The sequence below is a fragment of the Lissotriton vulgaris genome, chromosome 12 (genome assembly GCF_964263255.1).
Source record: "Lissotriton vulgaris chromosome 12, aLisVul1.2, whole genome shotgun sequence".
Classification (NCBI taxonomy): domain Eukaryota; kingdom Metazoa; phylum Chordata; class Amphibia; order Caudata; family Salamandridae; genus Lissotriton; species Lissotriton vulgaris.
Window position 1 is genome coordinate 558791223 of NC_141700.1, and position 21527 is coordinate 558812749.

General features: G+C 45.8%; 1 protein-coding gene across 2 annotated transcripts in view; it reads left to right on the forward strand.

Moving 5' to 3' along the window:
• Positions 1-4216: 4216 nt before the first annotated feature.
• Positions 4217-21527, forward strand: part of OTUD7B (OTU deubiquitinase 7B) — a 479130-nt gene continuing 461819 nt past the window's right edge. The window contains exon 1 of one of the 2 annotated variants that reach the window (XM_086945375.1): positions 4217-4481. In XM_086945375.1, the coding sequence (XP_086801501.1) occupies positions 4469-4481 (13 nt within the window). In that variant the 5' untranslated portion in view covers positions 4217-4468. The remainder of the gene's footprint in view (positions 4482-21527) is intronic. The other variant, XM_086945374.1, reaches the window with a different exon arrangement.

The window sequence follows — 21527 nt, forward strand, 5'->3', positions numbered from 1 at the left end:
ACAAAAATCACACACTCAGTTAATACTCATAAACACACACTAGGTTGTAAGAATGTGTACGCATTATTTCGGCACTCCAGTGAAGAAAAAGGTGAACATGTATGACCATGTTAATGTACATACAAACTCGCACATACACTGTATTAAATGTATAAAGCGTTAAATACACACCAGGCAATAACAGGAGCACACGTACACTCTGTAAATATTATGGTATTCAGACACACAAAGGTCATGCAAAAACAGATTCATACGACGGGTTATATTATAAATCCAAACACAGGATCATCCACCTTGTGTGGCCCGGTGCCGAAGGAGGGAGGAAGAGTCCTGCTGCCGGGCCCTGCAGCTGCCGATGAGGAGAGCCGCCGCACCAAGGAAGACGCCGGCCTGCAACCAGGAAGTCAGGCAGGCCGGGCGGGACAACCGGAAACAGGAAGTAGGAGGGCGGGAGCCTACCCCGCCTCCCACGGAAGAGCCGCGGCTGTTTGGAGCACCGGAGCAGGCAGGAGCCTACCCTGCGCCCCGGTGCCGAAGGAGGGAGGAAGAGTCCTGCTGCCGGGCCCTGCAGCTGCCGATGAGGAGAGCCGCCGCACCAAGGAAGCCGGTGAGTGGGGCTTCGCCTTGTTGCTGAGCTGCGAGGGCGGGGGGCATGTGTGTGTGCGCGCGTGCGGCGGCGGGGGGCTGTGTATGTGTGTGAGCGTGCGTGTGTGTATGTGTCTTGGAGTCTGTGTGTATGCGTGTGTGTGTGTGTGACTGTGGGGGGGGAGGGGGTGTGTGTAGGTGCGGCGGCGACGGGGGGGGGGGTGTGTGTGTGCCTGTGTATGCGTGTGGCTGTGTATGCGTGTGGCTGTGCGCATGCGTGAATGTGGGTGCGCATGCACGCAGTTAAATCCAGCCGCAGAGAAGCGCGTGGCACTTTCTTGTCCGTCATTCCCCCGAGTCAGCTAGCTATAAGTCTCCAACCTGGACGCATCCTTCGGATGCGAATTCCAGGCGAGACCTAATAAGGGGGATAAAAGTTTACCTTCTAACTATAGGACCATTTCGCTTTTAGACAGGACATCAAAATTAATGGGACGATTATTATTAAATCGCCTAGAGGAGTGGGCAGAGGACCATAATGTGCTTATTCCAGTGCGGTATGGTTTTAAAAGAGGAAGAGGGACCACTGATCAGTGCCTAAACTTAAGCTTGGTGATGGACAAATATACGGTAGCCAAGAAGGGACATATCTATTTGGCTTTTATGAACCTCTCCTTAGCCTTTGACTGCGTTTCACATCCCAAATTATGGTCTGTAATGGAAACAATGGGCATAGATGAATCTATAATAACTTTCATCCGTCAGATGTAGTCACAGGCATCGGGTAGTGTCCGGTATGGTAGGGAAGGGGAGTGCATGAGGCCATTAGACAGGGCTGCGTTCTTGCCCCTTTCCTCTTCTCGCTCTATACTAATGGGGTGGACGCTGCTCTGTGGGGTTTACAAAGGATCCTCCCTATATGAACCCCATTCCTCTTCTCATCCTCCTCTACGTGGATGATGCAGTTTTAATTGCAAGAACGGGAAGAGAATTGCAGACCCTAATTGATGCCTTTACCAGATTTATGAAGCAAATGGACCTTGGAGTCAATAAAGCAAAAACACAAATCTTAGTAGCAGGACAACGGTTAAAGAATCATCCATCATTTTATATCAAACCACGTAGGTTGGAGTTTGTTTGTTCACACCATTCCGTATTTGGGGACTGTTTTGATGAAAACTTATCATGGAGCGGCATGGTAGTAAATAAAGGCTTATCCTTTGAAAAGACTATAAGGGCTATCTTTAGTTTTATGAAGAAACTAGGGTCTAAACTAATCCCAGAAATCCTGAAGGTGTATAAGGCTAAATTCAGATCAGTGCCACTTATGGGGCAGGGATTTGGGAATCGCTAATGTTGATACCCTCCAGCGCATTGAAGATGGCTTTTACAAAATATTACTCTCCCTCCTGCTGTCATGTTTCAATTATAACTGCCACTTTGAATTGGGGGCCCAATTCATCTGTGATATAATTTGTTTAGCACCAATCATGCTGTGGCATTCCATCTGGAAGAGAGAGATGGTAAAAATTAAACCAAAACATCCTGACTGATTGCCTAATGTTGGACCATGCTGATCAAATTAAATGGCTGAACTATGTAAAAACAACCTTAGGGGCACTGGGTTTTTCTAAACTTTACAAAACCCTGCTAGCTGAAGGCAGATTACTAAAGGGAAGTTGAAGGATGCCTTCTGCCTGAAAGCTATGCGGGAAAGAAGTGAGGCCTATCACTTGAAACCAGCAGTAAATCTCTAGCAACCATTCCCCTCTATCCCTCAGGACATGCATTCATATCTGGCTCAGGTTTCCAACTTACAACGCCGCTTCATACTAATTAGGTTCCGGCTAAATTACATCCCTTTAATGTTTGGGTATCTGGATAACAGGCACTCAGTCCATGATTTATGTCTGTGCCCTTGTGATGGTTCATCCGTACAACTGGATTTACATTTGGTGTTCTTTTGTAAATTTTACGAGGAGCCAATTAGAACATTTATTTTACTTCTTGCACGAAGACACTTTATTTCATTCAAATGCTTGGGGACCAGTTTGTATGCTATTGTACTGTATTGTTTCTGTGGTCAGCTTTAAGGCTGAGTAGAACTTAGCAGATACCTGCTCTTTTAGAGAATAGTTAAAGTAGATGATGTATTTTAACATTTTATGGAACTTGTTTTTAATGACATCCGCCTTTCTTTTTATTTGTATATGGGCAGTATCTTTCATTTTAGACCTATTGTATGACGAAATTGTTTACTTATGTACTTTATATGTTATTGACAGATTGCAAAATGAAGGAATTTTGATGAGGATGATGCCTACCAGTCTGACATGACTTATCTGCTAGCTTGTCAGCGCAGTTACCTGCCGGTCCTGTCTTACCAATTCATCACCTCCTCCTCCACTCAGAAGTAATGCTGCAGAGAAAGAGGAGCCCAGTATATAATGGCTCAGGAGGAGCCTTGAAACTAGCAGTGCTTAGGCCGCAACTTGGCTGGCTCCGTTCTAGATCCTAGCCTCATAGCAAGTAAGAAAACCGAAAACAAAGTAATGGTCACTTCTCTGTATGGCTGTTTTTTAAACTGTGGGTGCTGAGACCGGGCACCAACTTTCTCAGTCCTCAAGTAGTTCAGGGGTGTTGCCTTTGTTTCAGTAACATTACTAGAGTTTCTTGTTATACAACATGACAATGAAGCATATTGTAATGATTTTAACTAATCAAACAATAAAGAATGCACTAGTAAATAAAAAAATAAGTGATTATTTCTGATTGTTTTCATCTCATTACAAGGATTTCACTACTTGATTTTTAGTCTACAGAGTATCTATCAAATGCCATACGCAACCACACAGAAACTATAGAAATGTCTCGTGAACTCTGAAAACTTGGCAGCTATATGTTTGGGCAATGTTCGTGCTGTATAAAAATGGATAACCAAATAAACGTCATCCTGCTGTGCTTGCTTTCTTGAGAATGAGTCAGGTTTTGTGCACTGCTTCTGTAAGAAGGGATGGATATGTACATTCAAGGGCTGGTTATGGGGAGGCTGCTCAGTGTACCAAATGACTCAGAAGTGGTACCAGGTTATTCTAAACTTCCGTTTCCACATCCTAGGATTTCAAAAAGTATTTACTTATTTGATGTTAGCTTGTTTTGAACCGGTACTATCCTCGCTGTTCTACTGGGTCACAGCGGCGTTGTGGTCTCTCTCCCATTTAGACTAACCTTTCTGGCGCATCCGACTATTGGAACGGCCTGGAAGGGAGATACCTCGGTGGCCTGAAGGTAGCCCCCGACACCCAGTCGACTCTTTACCTTGGTGAGTCATTCTGGAGTAAGACTGTACATCCGCCTAGTAGATGAGCGGTGGATACTGAAATTAAGATCGAGGCGCAGCATGAAAATGACTTGCGAACTCTTTGCCTGACTTTAACATGGCCGCTTGTAAAGACCTAGCACCTGCGTCGCTGGACGTACGCAGGCCAGTTGTTGTGATGTCTTTAATGAGCCTTTAACTTCGCCATAGGTGCTCCCGCTGAAGTCGTCCGGCAGAAAACAAAGGCCGCGCTCGTCAGTTCCGGCAGTATGTTATTGTGCCAACTCGTCAGTTCCGGGGCGGGCTCTGGTTAGGAGGGGGGGCGGGTGCAGAGAGGGGGGCGTCTTGTGTTTGTTTCCTGTCGGACTGTGTTGGCGGAGCGCTAGTTTAGTCATACACAGGGCCGGGTTGTACAGCAGAGGCCGGACAGAAGTAATAACGATATTCTGCGTGCCCAGTCCGGTAAGGTTCCAGTCCATCCGAGTAGAGATAACAACAGTGGAGAGTCTGGAGGGCCGGGATATGAGACCGCGCCCGCCGCCCTGAGCGCCGGCAGAGGACAACATGCTGTCAAAAGGTAACTCCGTGCCGCCACTGGCTGTGTGTGGGCCGCTTTTCAGACTTTGGACACAGAGCAACCCCCGCCCTGCAAGCGGGCTATCACAGAGCAGAGTCCCGTATGGGGCACAACTTTACATCTAGTCTGAATGGCACCCCTCAGAACTATCAGAGTGTGTTCTGCATAGCGCAGCCCTTCTCACCCAGGGTCCCTTCCAGGAGTGTGCAAGGTTCAGACTCAAGAACCGGCTGAGCATCGCTGCCCAGCAAGAGTCTGACAGACAGTCATCAAAACGAATGCACATAGTTTCTTACCACCCCATCCGCCGAAGTGTAGACATGATTGGGCCAATGCTAGTTATCCCCTCGCACACGTCATACAACCTCAAAGTCTCACACCCAATTTAAACTATACCCTCAGGTCTAATACTCGGCCCCAGATCTAGTCGCCTGAACACAGAGCTGATCATCACTGCCGACCCAATTACTCTAGGCCCCTACCTACATACCACCTCTTGCTGTGTTTGATTGTTGTTTAATGCATCTCCATATCCTTGTTCTACATATTAGTATGCAGTTTGGAACATCACATGTTCGTGGTAACTAGCAGCTCTTGTTGGGGAATAGCTATATAAACAGGCTCAAAAATATACATATGTAAGAAGCCTTTCTTTCCACCGATGTCCCCTTTAAAGACTAACATAATATTTCTGCAAACCTGTGGATCGTACAAACTGAATGGATTTTAACCTCTGCAGATGGTAGCCTGATATTGGTGTATATGATAGTTTCAGTATGTTTGTTGTGGTACACTATAACTGACCACTCCATACAACTATGTGTATATGTATACTGTGCTGAAATCATTGTTTCGCTGTTGATTGAGAAAAGGTGTGGATCAAAACTTCGTCATTCTGGTGAAAATGAGTGTACTTAGAAGCGTGTTTAATATGGGGTCTAATACAAGTAACATCATTTTTAACACACAGAATCTAGCTTCTTTGAATATGCAGTAGTTGATTATGTTTGCCATTTTCTTAAATAGGCATATGATGGCTTCTGCACATTTGTTTTCTATTCTGTACTTGTGTCCGATAATTGGACTATTCTGTGTCTATTAAACGTCTGATTTGTTACTGCTTATACGAATGCCCATATTATATAGGTTTATCATCGATCTAGATGTATTGAAGTGCACATTAGTAAATGCTACATATTTTGTGTGTATGTATGTGTGTGTGTGTGTGTATATATATATATATATATATATATATATATATATATATATATATATATATATATATATATATATATATATATGTGTATATATATACACACATCACAGTGAAAATAAATCTGGCCCAATAACAAAGAATTTAGAGCAACTGTACTAATAAATACACATGCACACATGTATTGCTATACGTTTAAAGCTACAATTTGTGTTTCTTACTACGTTACAGCAAAGTTAAAAAAAGAGACACTTTTTACTGTTTCCAGATTTTATGTAACAATTACTTTACTCAGGGGAAAAAACTCTCCGAATAGTCACAAGGTCTCTTTGGTGCAATTTTGCCGTGCTGCACAAATGTAACCTGTTGCCTCCAGATTTTGGGTAAATACATTTTGTTAAAGCAAGTGCACACAACAACATACCATGAAAATAGATATGGAGGGACGCAGAGTAGAACTGTATTATGTATTTGTTACCTTTGTTGAGGCACATTAAGACTCATTTGAGACTTCACCTTTCATTACTTATTTCATCTCCCACAGTTAAGAAATGCTGAATTTTGTATTTCACTCTGCACATCTGTATACATATGTATTTATATACATATCTAATACATTTATACTTTAAGCAATTTTGAAAGTTAGATGAACTGAGGGATATAAGATGATTTGCCTATGAGCACAAAGTTTGGTACAATGGGAAAACACCAGCCGAACTTGCATATGCTGCCATGGAAAACTTGACAGCTAGACTGCATCACCATCTTATATCATTAATGTTGCATTTAAGTCGTGGATTAATTCGGATGTATTATTTCTCTTTTTTGCTTCTGCAAGCTAAATTATTGCACACATTTTGCGCTGCTTCTGCTTGACCATTTATTGGTCCTAATTTGGACTGATCTTGGTGGTTTGTAACACAGTGTGTTCTGCATGTGTCCCTTGCAGTAGGTCACAATAGGTTGTTTATATATAAGTAACTTCCAATGTATATGGCTCTTCAGTTGTTAATGAAGGCATTAGGAGCATTGCAGCTGTTTCTGCTTTTAGAGACACAACAAGATGATGGACGGAGTGCTGAAACTTTTCAACCACTCACCCCCAGTCACAGACCTGGGATTAATCCATTGTTATTTTGCTTACTATGCCAGGCTTGGCAGTTCGGGCTGGACTGTTCCCATGAGGAACAGGGTCAAGACTGATTTGCATGTGGTGAAGTGAGCTAAAGAATGATGATGGATTCAACTCAGATCTGTGACTGGGGGCGAGTGTCTGAACAGTTTCATCTCCTTGTGTTTGAAGTTGGCAGGATATGCCCAGACGTGGGTCGCTTGCTCACTTTGCCACTGGAATCATGCTAGCCTGGCTGACGAGGGGTGTTACCCCGAAATCGGTCCCAGGGTGCTTGTTTCCAGACCAGGGATGACCAGGATTGCCAGTCCGGGTTGGACTGTTCCCATGAGGATCAGGTTCAAGGCTGATTTGCATGTGGCTGGGTCTCAACTGGGGTGGCGAAGTGAGCAAAATAATGATTATGAATTCAAGCCAGATCTGCGACTGGGGGTGAGTGTTTGAAAAGTTTCAGCACTCCGTCCATCATCTCCTTGTGTTCGCTCTGCTATTAGAGACACATTCGAAGTGAAATGGTAATTTAAACAAACGACAGGGGATTCATGTGGAAATTGCATGTAGTACGTTAGAGATACAGGCCTCTCCCTAGTTCTAGTTTATTAACCCGCTCTCGACTTATTCTCTCTGGTCAAATAGATGAACGTGTTACTTTCAGCGTCGTTTCTTCTTGAAGAGGTTGCCACTCAATAACTGGGGGAAAAAAACGTGAGGTCGTCCTGTGTGTACTGGGCCTTGTTGTAATGTGTTGACAGTACCTAGATGGAGGAGTGGCAGCACCTTTTGGGTGCATGAGACTCTTTCTTTTTTGATTGGTTGAAAACAAACCGCTACAGCAAAGAATTCGTCCCTCCCCCGATAGGGTTGTAGCATTGGCGCCTTATTCCAAGACAGCATGATGATGACTACTTAACATTGTTCCCTTTAACTTTCTTGAAAGTGTTATTAATGAAATGCCGTCTTTACCACTTTACTTGTAATGTCATATCATACCGTCTTTACCACTTTACAAGTATGTATGTTCTTCCGTATGCTTTTGATACAGCATTCCTCTGATGTGAGCAAGCTAGGCTGGCCGACTTCTCTCGGTCTGTTTTGCAACATTTATCCATCCCCATCACGTTTTCCCTTTGTCATGAGCTCGGCCTTGCGTGATACGGCGCATGCAGTCTGTACTCGTCAGCTGCCGTCCAAACTGGTTACGTTACGTCTGCCTTGAAAACGACATCGATTGACAGCAGCTCTGCTGGTGCGTGGGGATCATGTTTACAAACACCATGCACACTCTCAAAGAGCGAGCACACGCCTGCAGGTCCGGGCTTCGCACATTCTCAGCGCAGGAGTGGACTGAAGAATGTTGTTGGCGAGATAGCTTGGACTTCGGTTAGATCTGTTAAGTCTAGTTCTAGTTAACTGACCTCTTGTTTAGCGATCAGAAAACCACGTCTCCTTTCCTGGTGAATGTTTTTGTGCATGCCCTAGGTGTGTGGTATCTGCTAGCAAGGATTATGTAACCGAAAATGCAAAGTATTTGGCGAAGCGATTCATTACCTAATGCTGCCACGTTTCTTCTGACTCAATACTTTTGAGATTGTTCCCCTAGGCACTCTGTGTTCTGTGAGAACTTCCGGCTGATGTGAGATGTCCACATGTAGGAGAATGAGTGCGAGAGATGGCCTGTGACATTTTATTGAGATTACCACATTGACCAGTCAAATGTTTCTACTCTAATCTCCCTAACGTCTAGGAAAAGGGCATAACTAGGGGCGAACAGACTGCAAGCTGCCGTCAGTATATACATTCCTGTTGTATTTATCAGTCTTTTTAAAAAAATATTATTTTATCATTTTGTTCTTTCGTTACTAGTATGCCAGGAATCATCAGATGACTGGGTATTAGCAGCCACGACACACCCGGCTGGGTGTGTCACTGTTGACCAACCTCTCTATTCGCTGCCTGGGGACATGGTGATCATCTGTCTTGTAATTAGAGAGCTTGATAATATTTACAAAACAGAATAGAACAGAGTGATGCACATGAGACATCATCCTGAACTTGTTCCATGTTTAACCAGCCCTCGTTTGACTGAATTGCTCGTTGAAACAACGCAGGTTTCTATGTTTGGTCAGCGCGCAGTGCATTGTTCGAATGCAAATGTTATAGCTCCGCAATTCTAGAAGTACTGAGGGGGCGTTTTGTTATGAACAGATTCACTGTCCACAAATATTTCACGCTGGCTTGTGGCTCTTGCATTCCTGGCAGCGTCTCTGTGTTCAACTTTGTGACATAAGTGGGAGGTGGTGAAAGCCTTTCTAAACCAACTAACATTCTTGAAATATTCATTTCAAAGCTGGGTGTTTTTGTGGTGTTGTTGCATAATTTATGCTCAGAGCTGCAACTAGTCTTTTTTTATTTTGTGTTTACGTTGTCTTGAGTTTTGTCTAAATGAAATGTACAGTACATATTACACCAAATCTTGGATTGTCAGTAGTTGATGGTTTTAATTGTGGGATATATATCTCGTATTTAAAGGAGATGATATTAGCAGATGCAAAGTAAATGTATCTCTTCACTTAAAATATTGATATATATTGCTTTTGTATAGGACACTAGAACTAGTGGTTCTAGTGTCTTTAATTGAGCATGAATGCTCGCTTTTGTAATAGATAAACCATATTTAAAAATGCATTTTTGTAGTGTCTTAAATTGAGAATTAATTTTGCTAAATTTTAAAATGTCTGGAAGATTTAAAATGGAATATGTTGTCTTGTTGGTACTGGCTTGTGGAGTATTTTACTAACATTCATTGGATGTGGCCTCAGGAAGCAAGCATACAAAGCCCCTCTCACTGCATCTTAATCTTTGTAAATTCATCTGGTTGTAACAAGACAGCGTATGGCCCTGTATAAAAGTTATACAGAAATAAGAGAATACTTTTGCCCCAAATGTTTTTTATCTGAGGCACAACGGCATATAGGGCGTTAAAAAACTCCAATGAACTGGGAAGCTGCAGTCATTTTGTATGGCCTCTAATTTTGTTCTCACTTTTTCTTTTCCTTTTCGGGCTGGTTTGCATGTTCTATCCTTTTTACGCATCGGCTGCTGCCAGCATGTGCACTGTTGCTTCGAGGGTTATTGTGTACTGTAAGGGATTTGGAGGCTGCCCAGTGTTTACCATAGATTGGCTTCATTATCACTCTTATTTGCTTCCTCCTATTTGGCAGGCTCTTGCAGATATTACTTCCTGTTAAATAGTTTGAAGCAGCGACCATGTACCGATTGATTTACTTTTATTAGTGTCCTTACATTGTCCATCCACTGCTCAATGTGCTTTAGGTACTATTTTATTTCTTCTCCCCCTCCCAGTCCCGCATGTGTTAATGTTGCTTTTATCCCACCATCCACCTCCCATTGTCGTGTGGCTTCTTCGCTCCCACCACCCTTTGTCTGTTTTGACCTCCATCACCACCATAAGAAACAAGCATTGAAAATGCAATAGGTCTCGCAGCATTAGAGTTAGTGCATTTAGAATTGTTTATGGGTTTTTTTTGTAAATCTTTAGCATTTTTGTTTCCTGTAGCCAATGCTAAAGAATTACAAATAAAAAAAGCCATAAACAATTCTAAAAGCTCTAACTCAAATGCTCCGAGACCTATTGCACTGTGTGAGGGTGAGGGGTTGAGGGTGGGTGAGGGTGAGTGAGGGTGAGTGAGGGTGAGTGAGGGGTTGAGGGTGAGTGAGGGGTTGAGGGTGAGGGTGAGTGAGGGTGAGTGTGAGTGTGAGTTAGGGTGAGTGTGAGTGTGAGTTAGGGTGAGGGGTTGAGGGTGGGTGAGGGTGAGGGTGAGGGGTTGAGGGTGAGTGAGGATTAGTGAGGGTGAGTGAGGGGTTGAGGGTGAGTGAGGGTGAGGGTGAGTGAGTGAGGGTGAGTGAGGGTGAGTGAGAGTGAGGGTGAGTGAGGGTGAGGGGTTGAGGGTGAGGGGTTGAGGGTGAGGGGTTGAGGGTGAGGGGTTGAGGGTGAGTGAGTGAGGGTGAGGGGTTGAGGGTGAGTGAGGGTGAGGGGTTGAGGGTGAGTGAGGGTGAGGGGTTGAGGGGGAGGGGTTGAGGGTGGGTGAGGGGTTGAGGGTGAGGGGTTGAGGGGTTGAGGGTGAGTGAGGGGTTGAGGGTGAGTGAGGGGTTGAGGGGGAGGGGTCGAGGGGGAGGGGTTGAGGGTGAGTGAGGGTGAGTGAGTGAGAGTGAGGGGTTGAGGGTGAGTGAGTGAGGGTGAGGGGTTGAGGGTGGGTGAGTGAGGGTGAGGGTGAGGGGTTGAGGGTGAGTGAGTGAGGGTGAGGGGTTGAGGGTGAGGGGTTGAGGGTGAGTGAGGTTGAGGGTGGTTGAGTGAGGATGAGTGAGAGTGAGGGTTAGTGAGGGGTTGAGGTTGAGGGTGGGTGAGTGAGGGTGAGGGGTTGAGGGTGAGGGGTTGAGGGTGAGGGGTTGAGGGTGAGGGGTTGAGGGTGAGGGGTTGAGGGGTTGAGGGTGAGTGAGGTTGAGGGTGGTTGAGTGAGGATGAGTGAGAGTGAGGGTTAGTGAGGGGTTGAGGGTGAGGGGTTGAGGGTGAGTGAGGGTGAGGGTGAGGGGGTGAGGGGTTGAGGGTGAGTGAGGGTGAGTGAGGGTGAGGGTGAGGGGTGGAGGGGTCGAGGGGGAGGGGTTGAGGGTGAGTGAGGGTGAGTGAGTGAGGGTGAGGGGTTGAGGGTGAGTGAGTGAGGGTGAGGGGTTGAGGGTGGGTGAGTGAGGGTGAGGGTTTGAGGGTGAGGGGTGTCCCCAAACAGAAAGTTCCAAACTTTGCCATTGGCATATTCTAAACCTCACTCTTAAACATTACATACCAACAGTCACTATGCAATGCTGAACAAACCCGGCAATTGGTGAAAACGGCCAACTTTCAAAATGTAGAAAAGTTAATGCCCTGTAACAATTTTGTAAAACCCCGGTCAAAATCGCCCAGAAAACAACCCTGAATAAAAAATAAAACTGACAACTAAATAGATTCCTACTTGCCTCCCTACTGGGTCCATAGACTGACACCAAAGGACATCATCAGAAATAATAGTGACAGTACATCAACGAGTCACACTTAACCAGCTGCCGAGGGTACTGGCATCTTGCTCCTAAGAATCCTTTCATTTACCAATCTTAAAACGGAGGGAACAGTCCAGTTATCCACTAACAAGCATTTGTCACAAACCTGATCAAACAACCGATCTCCGGCAATTGGGACCCGCTGAGAGGATTCGGGAAGCCAGCACCGGAGCGGAGCACGAGGGCCTGCGTCTGTCAGCAGTGATGGCGGATTAGACACTGATTGCTGCAGGGGGGGGGCACTCGCGGGAGGCACACTATTAAACTGAGTCTTAGACCATATAATTGTTTCTGTGCTGAGCACAGGCGCCGGCATCATCTATGGAGTGAGCGAGGAGAGGGAGAAAGGCGGAAAAAAAGAAGGAAAACCTGTGACGCGAGGCACGGGGTAAGCAAGAAGAGGGAGGAAGCACAGGAGAGATATGGTGGAAGCAAAAGGATAATAGGGAAAAGGAGAAGCCAAGGAGACATGAAGCAGAGGCGAGAGGGGAAGCGCAGGGCAGAGGGGAGGGGGAGGTAAAACAAGGTGAGCTGAAATGAAGCAAAAGAAAGAGGAATTAAATGAGGAGAAGAAGGAACTGAGTAGAGAGAAAGAAAAAGCATTGTCGAGGCTTTCCAGGCCAGATAAGAAGTAGAATAAACGTGAATGGGGGGAGGAGGGAGGAGAAATGCGTCTCGTCCGGAGCAGGGGGCGGAGCAGGGAGAGCGGGCTTTGGAATGTAATTGACACGGCCGGCCGGTCGTGAAACTGAAAGCATGGCCGGCCGGCCGTGAAAGCCTTTGATGCGGCAGGGGAAATGCGAGACGGTGGGGAGGGGGCGGAGCGGGTAAACAAAGACGGATGTGCACGTGCTTTTAAGCTCAATGCGCATGCGCATTGAGCTTAAAAGTCACGGGCACCGCAAGGAATCGCCACGATTCCTTGCAGTGTGGATAAAGAGTTGATAAGCCCCCATAGTCTCGCTTGCTCGATGCGCATGCGCATCGACAGGCGAGACCTAAAAAAGATAGTGATATGACACGGCCATTTCTGTAAGTGTCACAGCACTTTTTTTTAGCGTCCTGTTGCCCCTTACCACCCTCCATCCTGTTGTCATGTAGCCTACCCCCACCAGGTGTAAGAAAAAAATAGCTCTATGTCGCGGCCTGCGTTTGCCGGGTCATGTCGCTTTTTAAACAAAGCTTTGCAGGCACACCGTGAGAGGCACGTATGAGACAGTTGAAGGGCTTGTCCAGAAGTAAAAAATGGCTCTTATATCTTTATCAAGCTTGGACTCTGCCTAAGTCACTGCTGAAGAGACCTTCGAACCCAAGCTCCATCTCAACTACAAAGCTCATCAGTCCGAATTCAAAACAGAAGTTGCGGGGCCCATAGTGCTCGCTTTCAGCACCACGCAGATAGGAGATATACTTGCAACTCAATTTGTCCCATATAGATGTACAGTTGTGCCCATCTTGGCATGTGAGCACAGAGCGTGTGGTTGCTCCTCTTCTAGTCCACAATCATTCAAGGCTCCATAAAATAGCTGTTGTGCATTTTAGTTGAACAAACTCTGATAGGTACAGGTTACGGGTAGTAGACTTCAACATTAGCAGCAGTGACGTAGGTGCTGACATAGATCACTATTGAAAGATGTCTTTCTCGTCTATTCACCTGGGCAAACGGACAGTGCTTAACACAGAGACGCCCAGCGGAGCAGCCAGGAAGCAAAATCTTGAGCTTTGTCATGCTGCTCAACCACGCTGCCGTGCAACATGGCAAAAAACATAAGCAAATCTAATTACTTTCACATTGGCAGGATCTATTGACTTTGTCAATGCTTTTTTTTCTGGTGATTAGCAGATTTAAGTTTTACAGATAGAAGACCCAGGCCGTGATTCACATTTTCAGAGCACCAGTCCGAGGGGACGTTTGCAACTACCAGTATTTATTTATTTATTTATTACTAGCAGCCCGTCCCGACGTTGTCCGGGTATGAATTGCTGCCGGCCAGTAGTATATTGTTTTGTAGGATTTCGTTTAGATAGCATTTCTTATCTGTGACAGGCCTGTGAAACCCTCCGATTCACAGTGCACTGCTGATGCACTTAAGAGTGCGCGTTCAGTAGTGTGTGAACTCGAGTTTCCCTACTTTATTTTTTCTTGCAATATTATATAGCGCGAACTCGACAACATGGCATGAGCACAATTTACATTACAGAAGAACACATTCATTTGTGGTAGGCACGGGGAGACAAAGCGAATTGCCTGGAATCACAGGATGTTGAGCTGATGCCGAGATTCGAACGTAGCTACCCAGCTCTAAAGTTCGCAATTCTAGAACTTGTGGCGGGAGGTGTGTCTAAAAGTGTATGTCGGTGCTGGCCATCAATGAGAGAGACCTGTGCATTTTTCAAATGGGTGGTGAAAAAATATGAGTATGTTTCTGGAGATGTGGGCCGCCGTGCCACCAATGTACTTACCGGGGGAGGGTAAACACCGATTATTCCGGAACTTTCTTTCCGCATACCATCACTCCGCATACTTTCAATACGAAAGTACCATGACTCCGCAATGCCATTATAACGCATGGCATTACATTTTATATGCTTTTACCATGCATACATTTACAACGAAATTCGTTGTAAATGCATGAATGTTAAAAGCATGTTTTTTTTAATGTTTGGATAAGGTAAGTATGGGTATAGGGGTATATGTTTTGGGGTACTGAGGTATATGTTTTGGGGTGTTTGGGTATTTTATGGGTTCAGATATAGTTTGGGGTTATGGGGTACAGGGGTAGTTTTAGGGTTTAGGGATAGGTATGGGTTTTGGGGTACAGGGGTATTTTTAGGGTTCAGGGCTAGGTTTGGGTTTTGGGGTATAGGGGTATTTTTAGGGTTCAGGGGTAGGTTTGGGTTTTGGGGTACAGGGGTATTTTAAGGGTTCAGGGCTAGGTTTGGGGTCGGGTATTTTTAGGGTTCAGTGCTAGATTTGGGTTTTGGGGTACAGGGATATTTTAGGGTTCAGGGGTAGGTTTGGGTTTTGGGCTACAGGATTATTTTTAAGGTTCAGGGGTAGGTTTGGGTTTTGGGGTACAGTGATATTTTTAGGGTTCAGGGCTAGGTTTGGGTTTTGGGTTACAGTGGTATTTTTAGGGTTCGGGGCTAGGTTTGGGTTTTGGGGTACAGGGGTATTTTTAGGGTTAAGATGGGTTAGTGTTTAATGGTGTTGGGGTATTTTAAGGAGTAAGGGTGGGTTATGATTATGGGGTGCAGGGGTATTTAAAGGGAGCAGGGTGGGATTAGCACGCGATATGAGACATGGCATGAAGGACGGAACGTACCACACGCCCCAGCGTTTGTCACGCCCCCAGCACACGCCCACAGCACAACGCAGACACGCCCACAAGGGACTACTTTGCTGGCACGGTTATTTTACCTTTTAAATGTATATGGTGGGCGTCTCCATAGCGTATGCCCTTCTGCTGCAACTGCCCTTTCCAACGCTGTATTGGGTGTTGTGATTGGTGCTGTGGTTCCTGAGATTACCCGCCTCAAAGGTTTGGGCTCTCTATTATATTAGTATGGATGAGTTTTATATAGCGCTGGCTGGACCCGAAGGTATCCGAGCGCTTTACAGAGTATCAGCACGAAGCAATTAACACAAAATTACAAAACAATTGCTCAATGTTATACACAATCTGTTCACCTGATAGCGACAGTGGAATGCTTGCTTTTGCAACCAATGTCATTTGTTTTCTAACTGCTAGGTCACTGGTGGACCGTGACACGTTTTAACTGGGTTCAGAATATACAGGAGGACAGATTGATTTGTGTGACCCAACAATATATTGATAACTTACCCCTATCCCTTCTGGATTACAGGACACCCTAAAGCTGCTGTGCCACAGTTCTCGAACAGTCATTGGATTTTGTAATTTAAATTTAGGAGAGTAATGTTCTTTTAGATTGAAAATCAGTCTGGTTATTTTTTTGTGGACTTTTAACCATGTAGTGCACTGAACTAGCATATAGAACAAGCAGGCAATTCCTGTCTACTGAAAAGGCCGGGAAGCTTTCAGTTGCATGTCCCTTTCATGGTGTTTAACCATGTTTGTTTGTGATTGTTGTTTTTCTTGTAGTTGGTTGTTTTTGCCTCTCGTTTAGCCTTTTTTTCTGAAGACGAGAATCGTGGTAGGATATTGAAGTTATTTGTTATGGTATCTGGCATCACTGTGGGTTCAGAATACTTAGCTACCTTCCCACCCCAGTATAAAACCTTACTGTCCCTACTTGTGTTGTCTGCTTTGTTTTACGGCCTGCTGCAGGCATTGCACCTGCTGGTGACTGCAGAATGCTGCTTTTAGAACCTTTGCCATTCATTAGCACGGGTCAAACGGCTGGATCACGAATTCACCTCGCGAGAATCACTTGGTGCCGAGAAGCATGTGTTTCCAGGACACTTTCATCATACATTGATCTCAACAGTGGTCGAAGTGGGAAATAAAAAGATGGGGAACTGTGGGTGGAGAATCAGGGGGCGGGAATAACCTAAGATTGGATCAGTGGGCGGAGTCAGGGGTGTGGCTAGAAATGGCAAAACATACCAATTGTTTGTACGTTTAGCATTTCACTGATCAGTTACAGCTTATAACGTTATTTAATTCAAACAATGGATAAACATGTTTATTTGAGGTTTAATTCAGGAAAAAGCAAATACTCATAGGGAATACAGGTTTATGTAAAGCGTGCGAAATATAAGTAGGAACAATGGCATGGGCGCAAATTCAGGATGGTGAGCGTAAAATTGAGGACAAGGGGTCAAAATTCAGGACAATAATTCGGGACAGGAGGTCAAAATTCAGGACAAAAATTTGGGGCAACAGGTATGCTTTGCAGACACATCAGTGGATGTCATGCAATAGTATATAAATAAATAGGCAAGGAACATAAGTACAAGTCACTTCTCCTACCCCGTCACCGCTCCTGCCCATTCACCGCTCCTGCCCATTCACCGCTCCTGCCCATTCACCGCTCCTGTTCATGCCTAATCATATCTCCTGCCCCAGTCACTTCTCCTGCCCCGTCCACTGCTCCTGCCCCGTCCACTGCTCCTGCCCCGTCCACGGCTCCTGTCCTTTCATAGCTCCTGCCCGGTCACCGCTCCTGCCCGGTCACCGCTCCTGCCCGGTCACCGCTCCTGCCTGGTCACCGCTCCTGCCTAATCACTGCTCCTGCCTAATCACTGCTCCTGCCGGGTCACCTCTCCTGCCCGGTCACTTCTCCTTTCCTGTTGCCTCTCCTGCCCGGTCACCTCTCCTTTCCTGTTGCCTCTCCTGCCCGGTCACCTCTCCTTTCCTGTTGCCTCTCCTGCCCAGTCACCTCTCCTGCCCGGTCTCCTCTACATTCCTGTCTCTTCTCCTGCCCCGTCTCTTCTCCTGCCCCGTCACTTCTCCTGCCTCGTCACTTCTCCTGCCCCGTCACTTCTCCTGCCCCGTTCACCGCTCCTGTCCTTTCATTGCTTAGGCCCGGTTACCGCTCCTGCTCCTGCCCCGTTACCACTCCTGCCCCATTACCACTCCTGCCCGGTCACCGCTCCTGCCCGGTCACCGCTCCTGCCCAGTTAGCACTCCTGCCCGGTCACCGCTCCTGCCCGGTCACCGCTCCTGCACGGTCACTTCTCCTGCCCCATCACTTCTCCTGCCCCATCACTTCTCCTGCCCCATCACTTCTCCTGCCCCGTTCACTGCCCCTATCCGTTCACTGCTCCTGTCCGTTTACCGCTCCTGCACATGCCAAATCACCGCTCCTGCCCCGTCACTTCTCCTGCCCCGTCACTTCTCCTGCCCCGTCACCTCTCCTTTCCTGTAGCCTCTCCTGCCCCGTCACTGCTCCTGCCCCGTCACTGCTCCTGCCCCGTAACTGCTCCTGCCCCGTCACTTTTCCTGCCCTTTTACCTCTCCTTCCCTGTCACTTCTACCTGCTCCTTCACTTCTCCCGACCCGTCACCTCTCCCGCCCCGTCACCTCTCCCGCCCCGTCACCTCTCCTTTCCTGTCTCCTCTTCTGTCGCTTCATTGCTCCTGGCCAGTTGACTCGGTGTATAACATTGACAAATTTCACATGGTGGCAAGTTCCCCACAGTACTCTGTTTGGGGAAAGCTCCTCTGTAATCACTAACTCAGCATGATATGCTAAAGGCTGAAGGCGGCGTATTGTCATTCAAAAGGGGATAATCGGCCTCAATTGGAATAACAATGGGCCGCCCTCAGTCTGTGAGAGTTTAGGGAGGGGCTGCTGCAGCCTCTGGAGTTCAAGCAAGCCGCCCCTGAAAGCTGAAGGAAAAAGTTGTTTTTAAGTTGGACTATTCATGCCGTCCCGGGATGCTTTTTTGAAAGAAAGAAGTAGGGGAACGGACTGAAATATTTTTTTTAAGTAGGAGCACGCCGTGCCCTTCCGATCCCGCCCAGTTCTACCACTGGACCTGAACCAACTCTCCGTTCTAGAGTTAAGGGCACAATGATGGTAATTGCTGTGTGCCCATGAAGTTTACTGGAATGAGGCGTGATGTACTTTATCTAAGAATATGAATCAGCCCGGTGATGTTTTGTGGACTTTGCAGTGCAGTTAACCCAGTAGGCTGCCTATTTTTTATCCTGCCTACGCTTGAGACATTCTCAGTACTATTAAAGTAAAGGGCAATGGCGGCTCGAGTGAACTACGTTTGTCTCGGACTGTATAGTATTGTATTGCAACATTTATATGGCGCTTATTAACCCTGTGTTGGATGCTGAAGCACTTGCCTACATGGGTGGCACGCTACACCTTTTTAGGGTGTGTGGTTTTGTGATCCCATGTGGTAAATAATTCGATGTTGTACATGATGGCCACCAAGGTGCGGTTATCGTATTGTAGGATGCAGTGCTTAGCAGTGTGAAGGGTTAAAAAGTGTGCAAGACAGGCGTGCACTTTAAGGTTTTCGGTAAGCTGGCTGTTCAGAGAAGCTCTGCAGTTCCTTTGTGGTATTTCCTATTTTGATACTCCACCTAGCTGGCTACTGCACTGGGTTCTCCATTCTGAGATATCTTCTTTAAAATTAAAAGTTTTAACGACGAATAATATTATTTTCCAACCAATCGAAGTCCTTCTTCTACAGTCATCAGCACTGCTCATAGTAGCTTTTAATCCACACAGTAAGGAGGAAGGATACATATATTGCACATCACCCTGGACAATGGCGTTTTCCATAGGTGGCCTGCATTTGGGTCAGTGACTATTTGAAATCCGGGAAGTTGGCAGTGCTTGAACAAGAATGCTGCCTTTAACTGAGTCTGGTGGCAGTGCGAGGGTGGTGGTTCGCAGGCAGCTGATAATTAAAGGTTCCTTCAGTGCCGGATTTTCGAGGCCATGTGTTTATATGGAGAGGATCATGACTCATGAGCAGTCTGAGCAGGTCGAGCAAGCCGAGGGGAGCTTACAGGACTGCGCCTTGCGTGTGCTCTTAAGCAACGTCTATTCCACCGTATTTTCACGGAGGATGGTTTACAAGTTGATGATTTCTCCTGGGGTGCCTCTAAAATTAAGGCAGCGGGGAAGCATCACAAATTCACTTGGGAAAAATATACTCCATACGTAGTTGTGCCTGTGATTCTATGTCCACCCTAGTCAGGCATCCATCTACAGACCTTGTTTATGGAATCTGTACAAATGTGTTTTGTTTGAAATTTGCTCCAGGCAAGTTCTTATTCTAAAGACTTTACTTATCAACGTTGAAGTATATGTGGTCTATCGTTATGGTATTTATTCTGTAGGCGTAATCTGTTCATAAATTTTAGCTTTTTTCTCAATCTTTGCACTTGTTTTATATACTTCTAAAGTAGAAAACTTATTCGCTAAAGTAGTTCAGTATCGCACATGGATTGTTCTAACTGGGTGCTGCTTGTAGAGTACAAGTTTATTTTATTTTTGCATAGTTAATTAAAACCGTTGCAATAGTGACACAAAAACATTTCTAAAACATCATTGTTAAAACCAATTAAAAGCCAAAAAAGGAGAATTCATCAGTTTAAAATCACAGTTAGGTTGTGCTAGTTAAGGAAAGTCATTGGGTCGCTGAATGCTGTAATGTGCTTGTCTCAAATTTTCTTTACTCCAGCACTGCTTGCCCATTTGTGGCATCGTTCAAATTAAATCTGTTTATTGCGAGATTTGTCAGTCTGCTGCTGGTGGGCATCCTTAATAAGGTTCCGCTAAGTCCTTTTACCCGTCTGCTAGTCAGCTTGCGGCGGTGGGCTTTGTGGAGCTTTTTTCGGTATTTTTAGCATTTTTTGTTCAGCCACCGTCAGAAATTTTACCAATCTGCAGTTTAGTTGGATATTTGTTGGGTTTAAACAGGCCAGCACTGCTTGCCTTCTAGTGCGGATACCTTTCTGTTTAAGAGGTTCTATTAGGAACTGTTGCAGCGCTTGGTGCAGTTCGTCGCATAGGCAAATTAAATGAAGAATGTCGCTATTGTTGATGTTACACAGCCTGCAAGTATTTTGTCCTTTTGTCCTCCGCATTGGTGGTAAATGCTGGGTGCATGGAAGGATCCCCAGTCTGTACCTTAGGAAGTTCATTTTTATGGCCCTAGGATAGCCCTGGTTAAAGTATGGTTGTGGGGCGAGTGATTTGTAGGAGTTGAGCGTCATCCAGGCATGAGATCTTTTCAAGAAGCTTGCCTTGTCCTCCAATAAGGAGATTCATTTTATATTTTTCCAGACTAGTTATTTTAAATTGAGATGGCCGAGTTGCGCATCCCAAAGTCCAGACATTTTGGTGGATTCCAAGGCTAACTGAAGGTGGTTTCTTGCCTGAGAGAACTCCCTGTGTTGTATGTTGTGCCACAACAGATAGTTTAGCATGTTTATAGCGGCACTTCTTATCCTATGCCAACAGATGATGTAAGCGCTATACCTGGCTAAGACTTGTTGTTGAAGGCCAAACTCCAACCTTATTTGAGCGGGTGATGTATAAAGCGGAAGGCAGAACATAGTTCTATAAGCTTTAACCTGTGTGCTATCCAGCTCCTTAGCGTCTCTTCCCCGCATCGCCTCACTGCCATAAGTGATCGAGGGGGAGTATTTTGGCCTGGACGGGGTCAGAGTCGGTCCCAACATTGGTTTGCAAGGTTGTCCTGTCAGGGCGGTCAACAGACCTTTCCCTCTTACTTCCTCTTTTTGGTGCCAAAATGACCCTTCCTTGTTGAATAGGACTCCTAAATACTTATACTCACACGCTAGGTCCATTTTAGTGCCGCCGAGGAACCAATTCCTCTGTGGGTTCTTTTTTTTAATTTATTGTCATTGTCCTTGTCTTTCTCGGGTTTATTTTTAAGTTGTTTTCTGTTGCGTATTTCTGCATTGCCGTCAGTAGGTGTTGAAGGCTGACGTAAGTGTGACTGAGCAGAACTACGTCGTCTGCGTACATGAGATTGGTTAATGTTCTCCCTCCTACCCTTGAGGAGTGGGAGTTACAGGCGTCAAGCACCTTTGGGAGGTCCGCCATGAATAGGTTGATCAGGGTTGGTGCAAGCACACAACTATGTTTCAGTCCTTTTGTGGGCACTT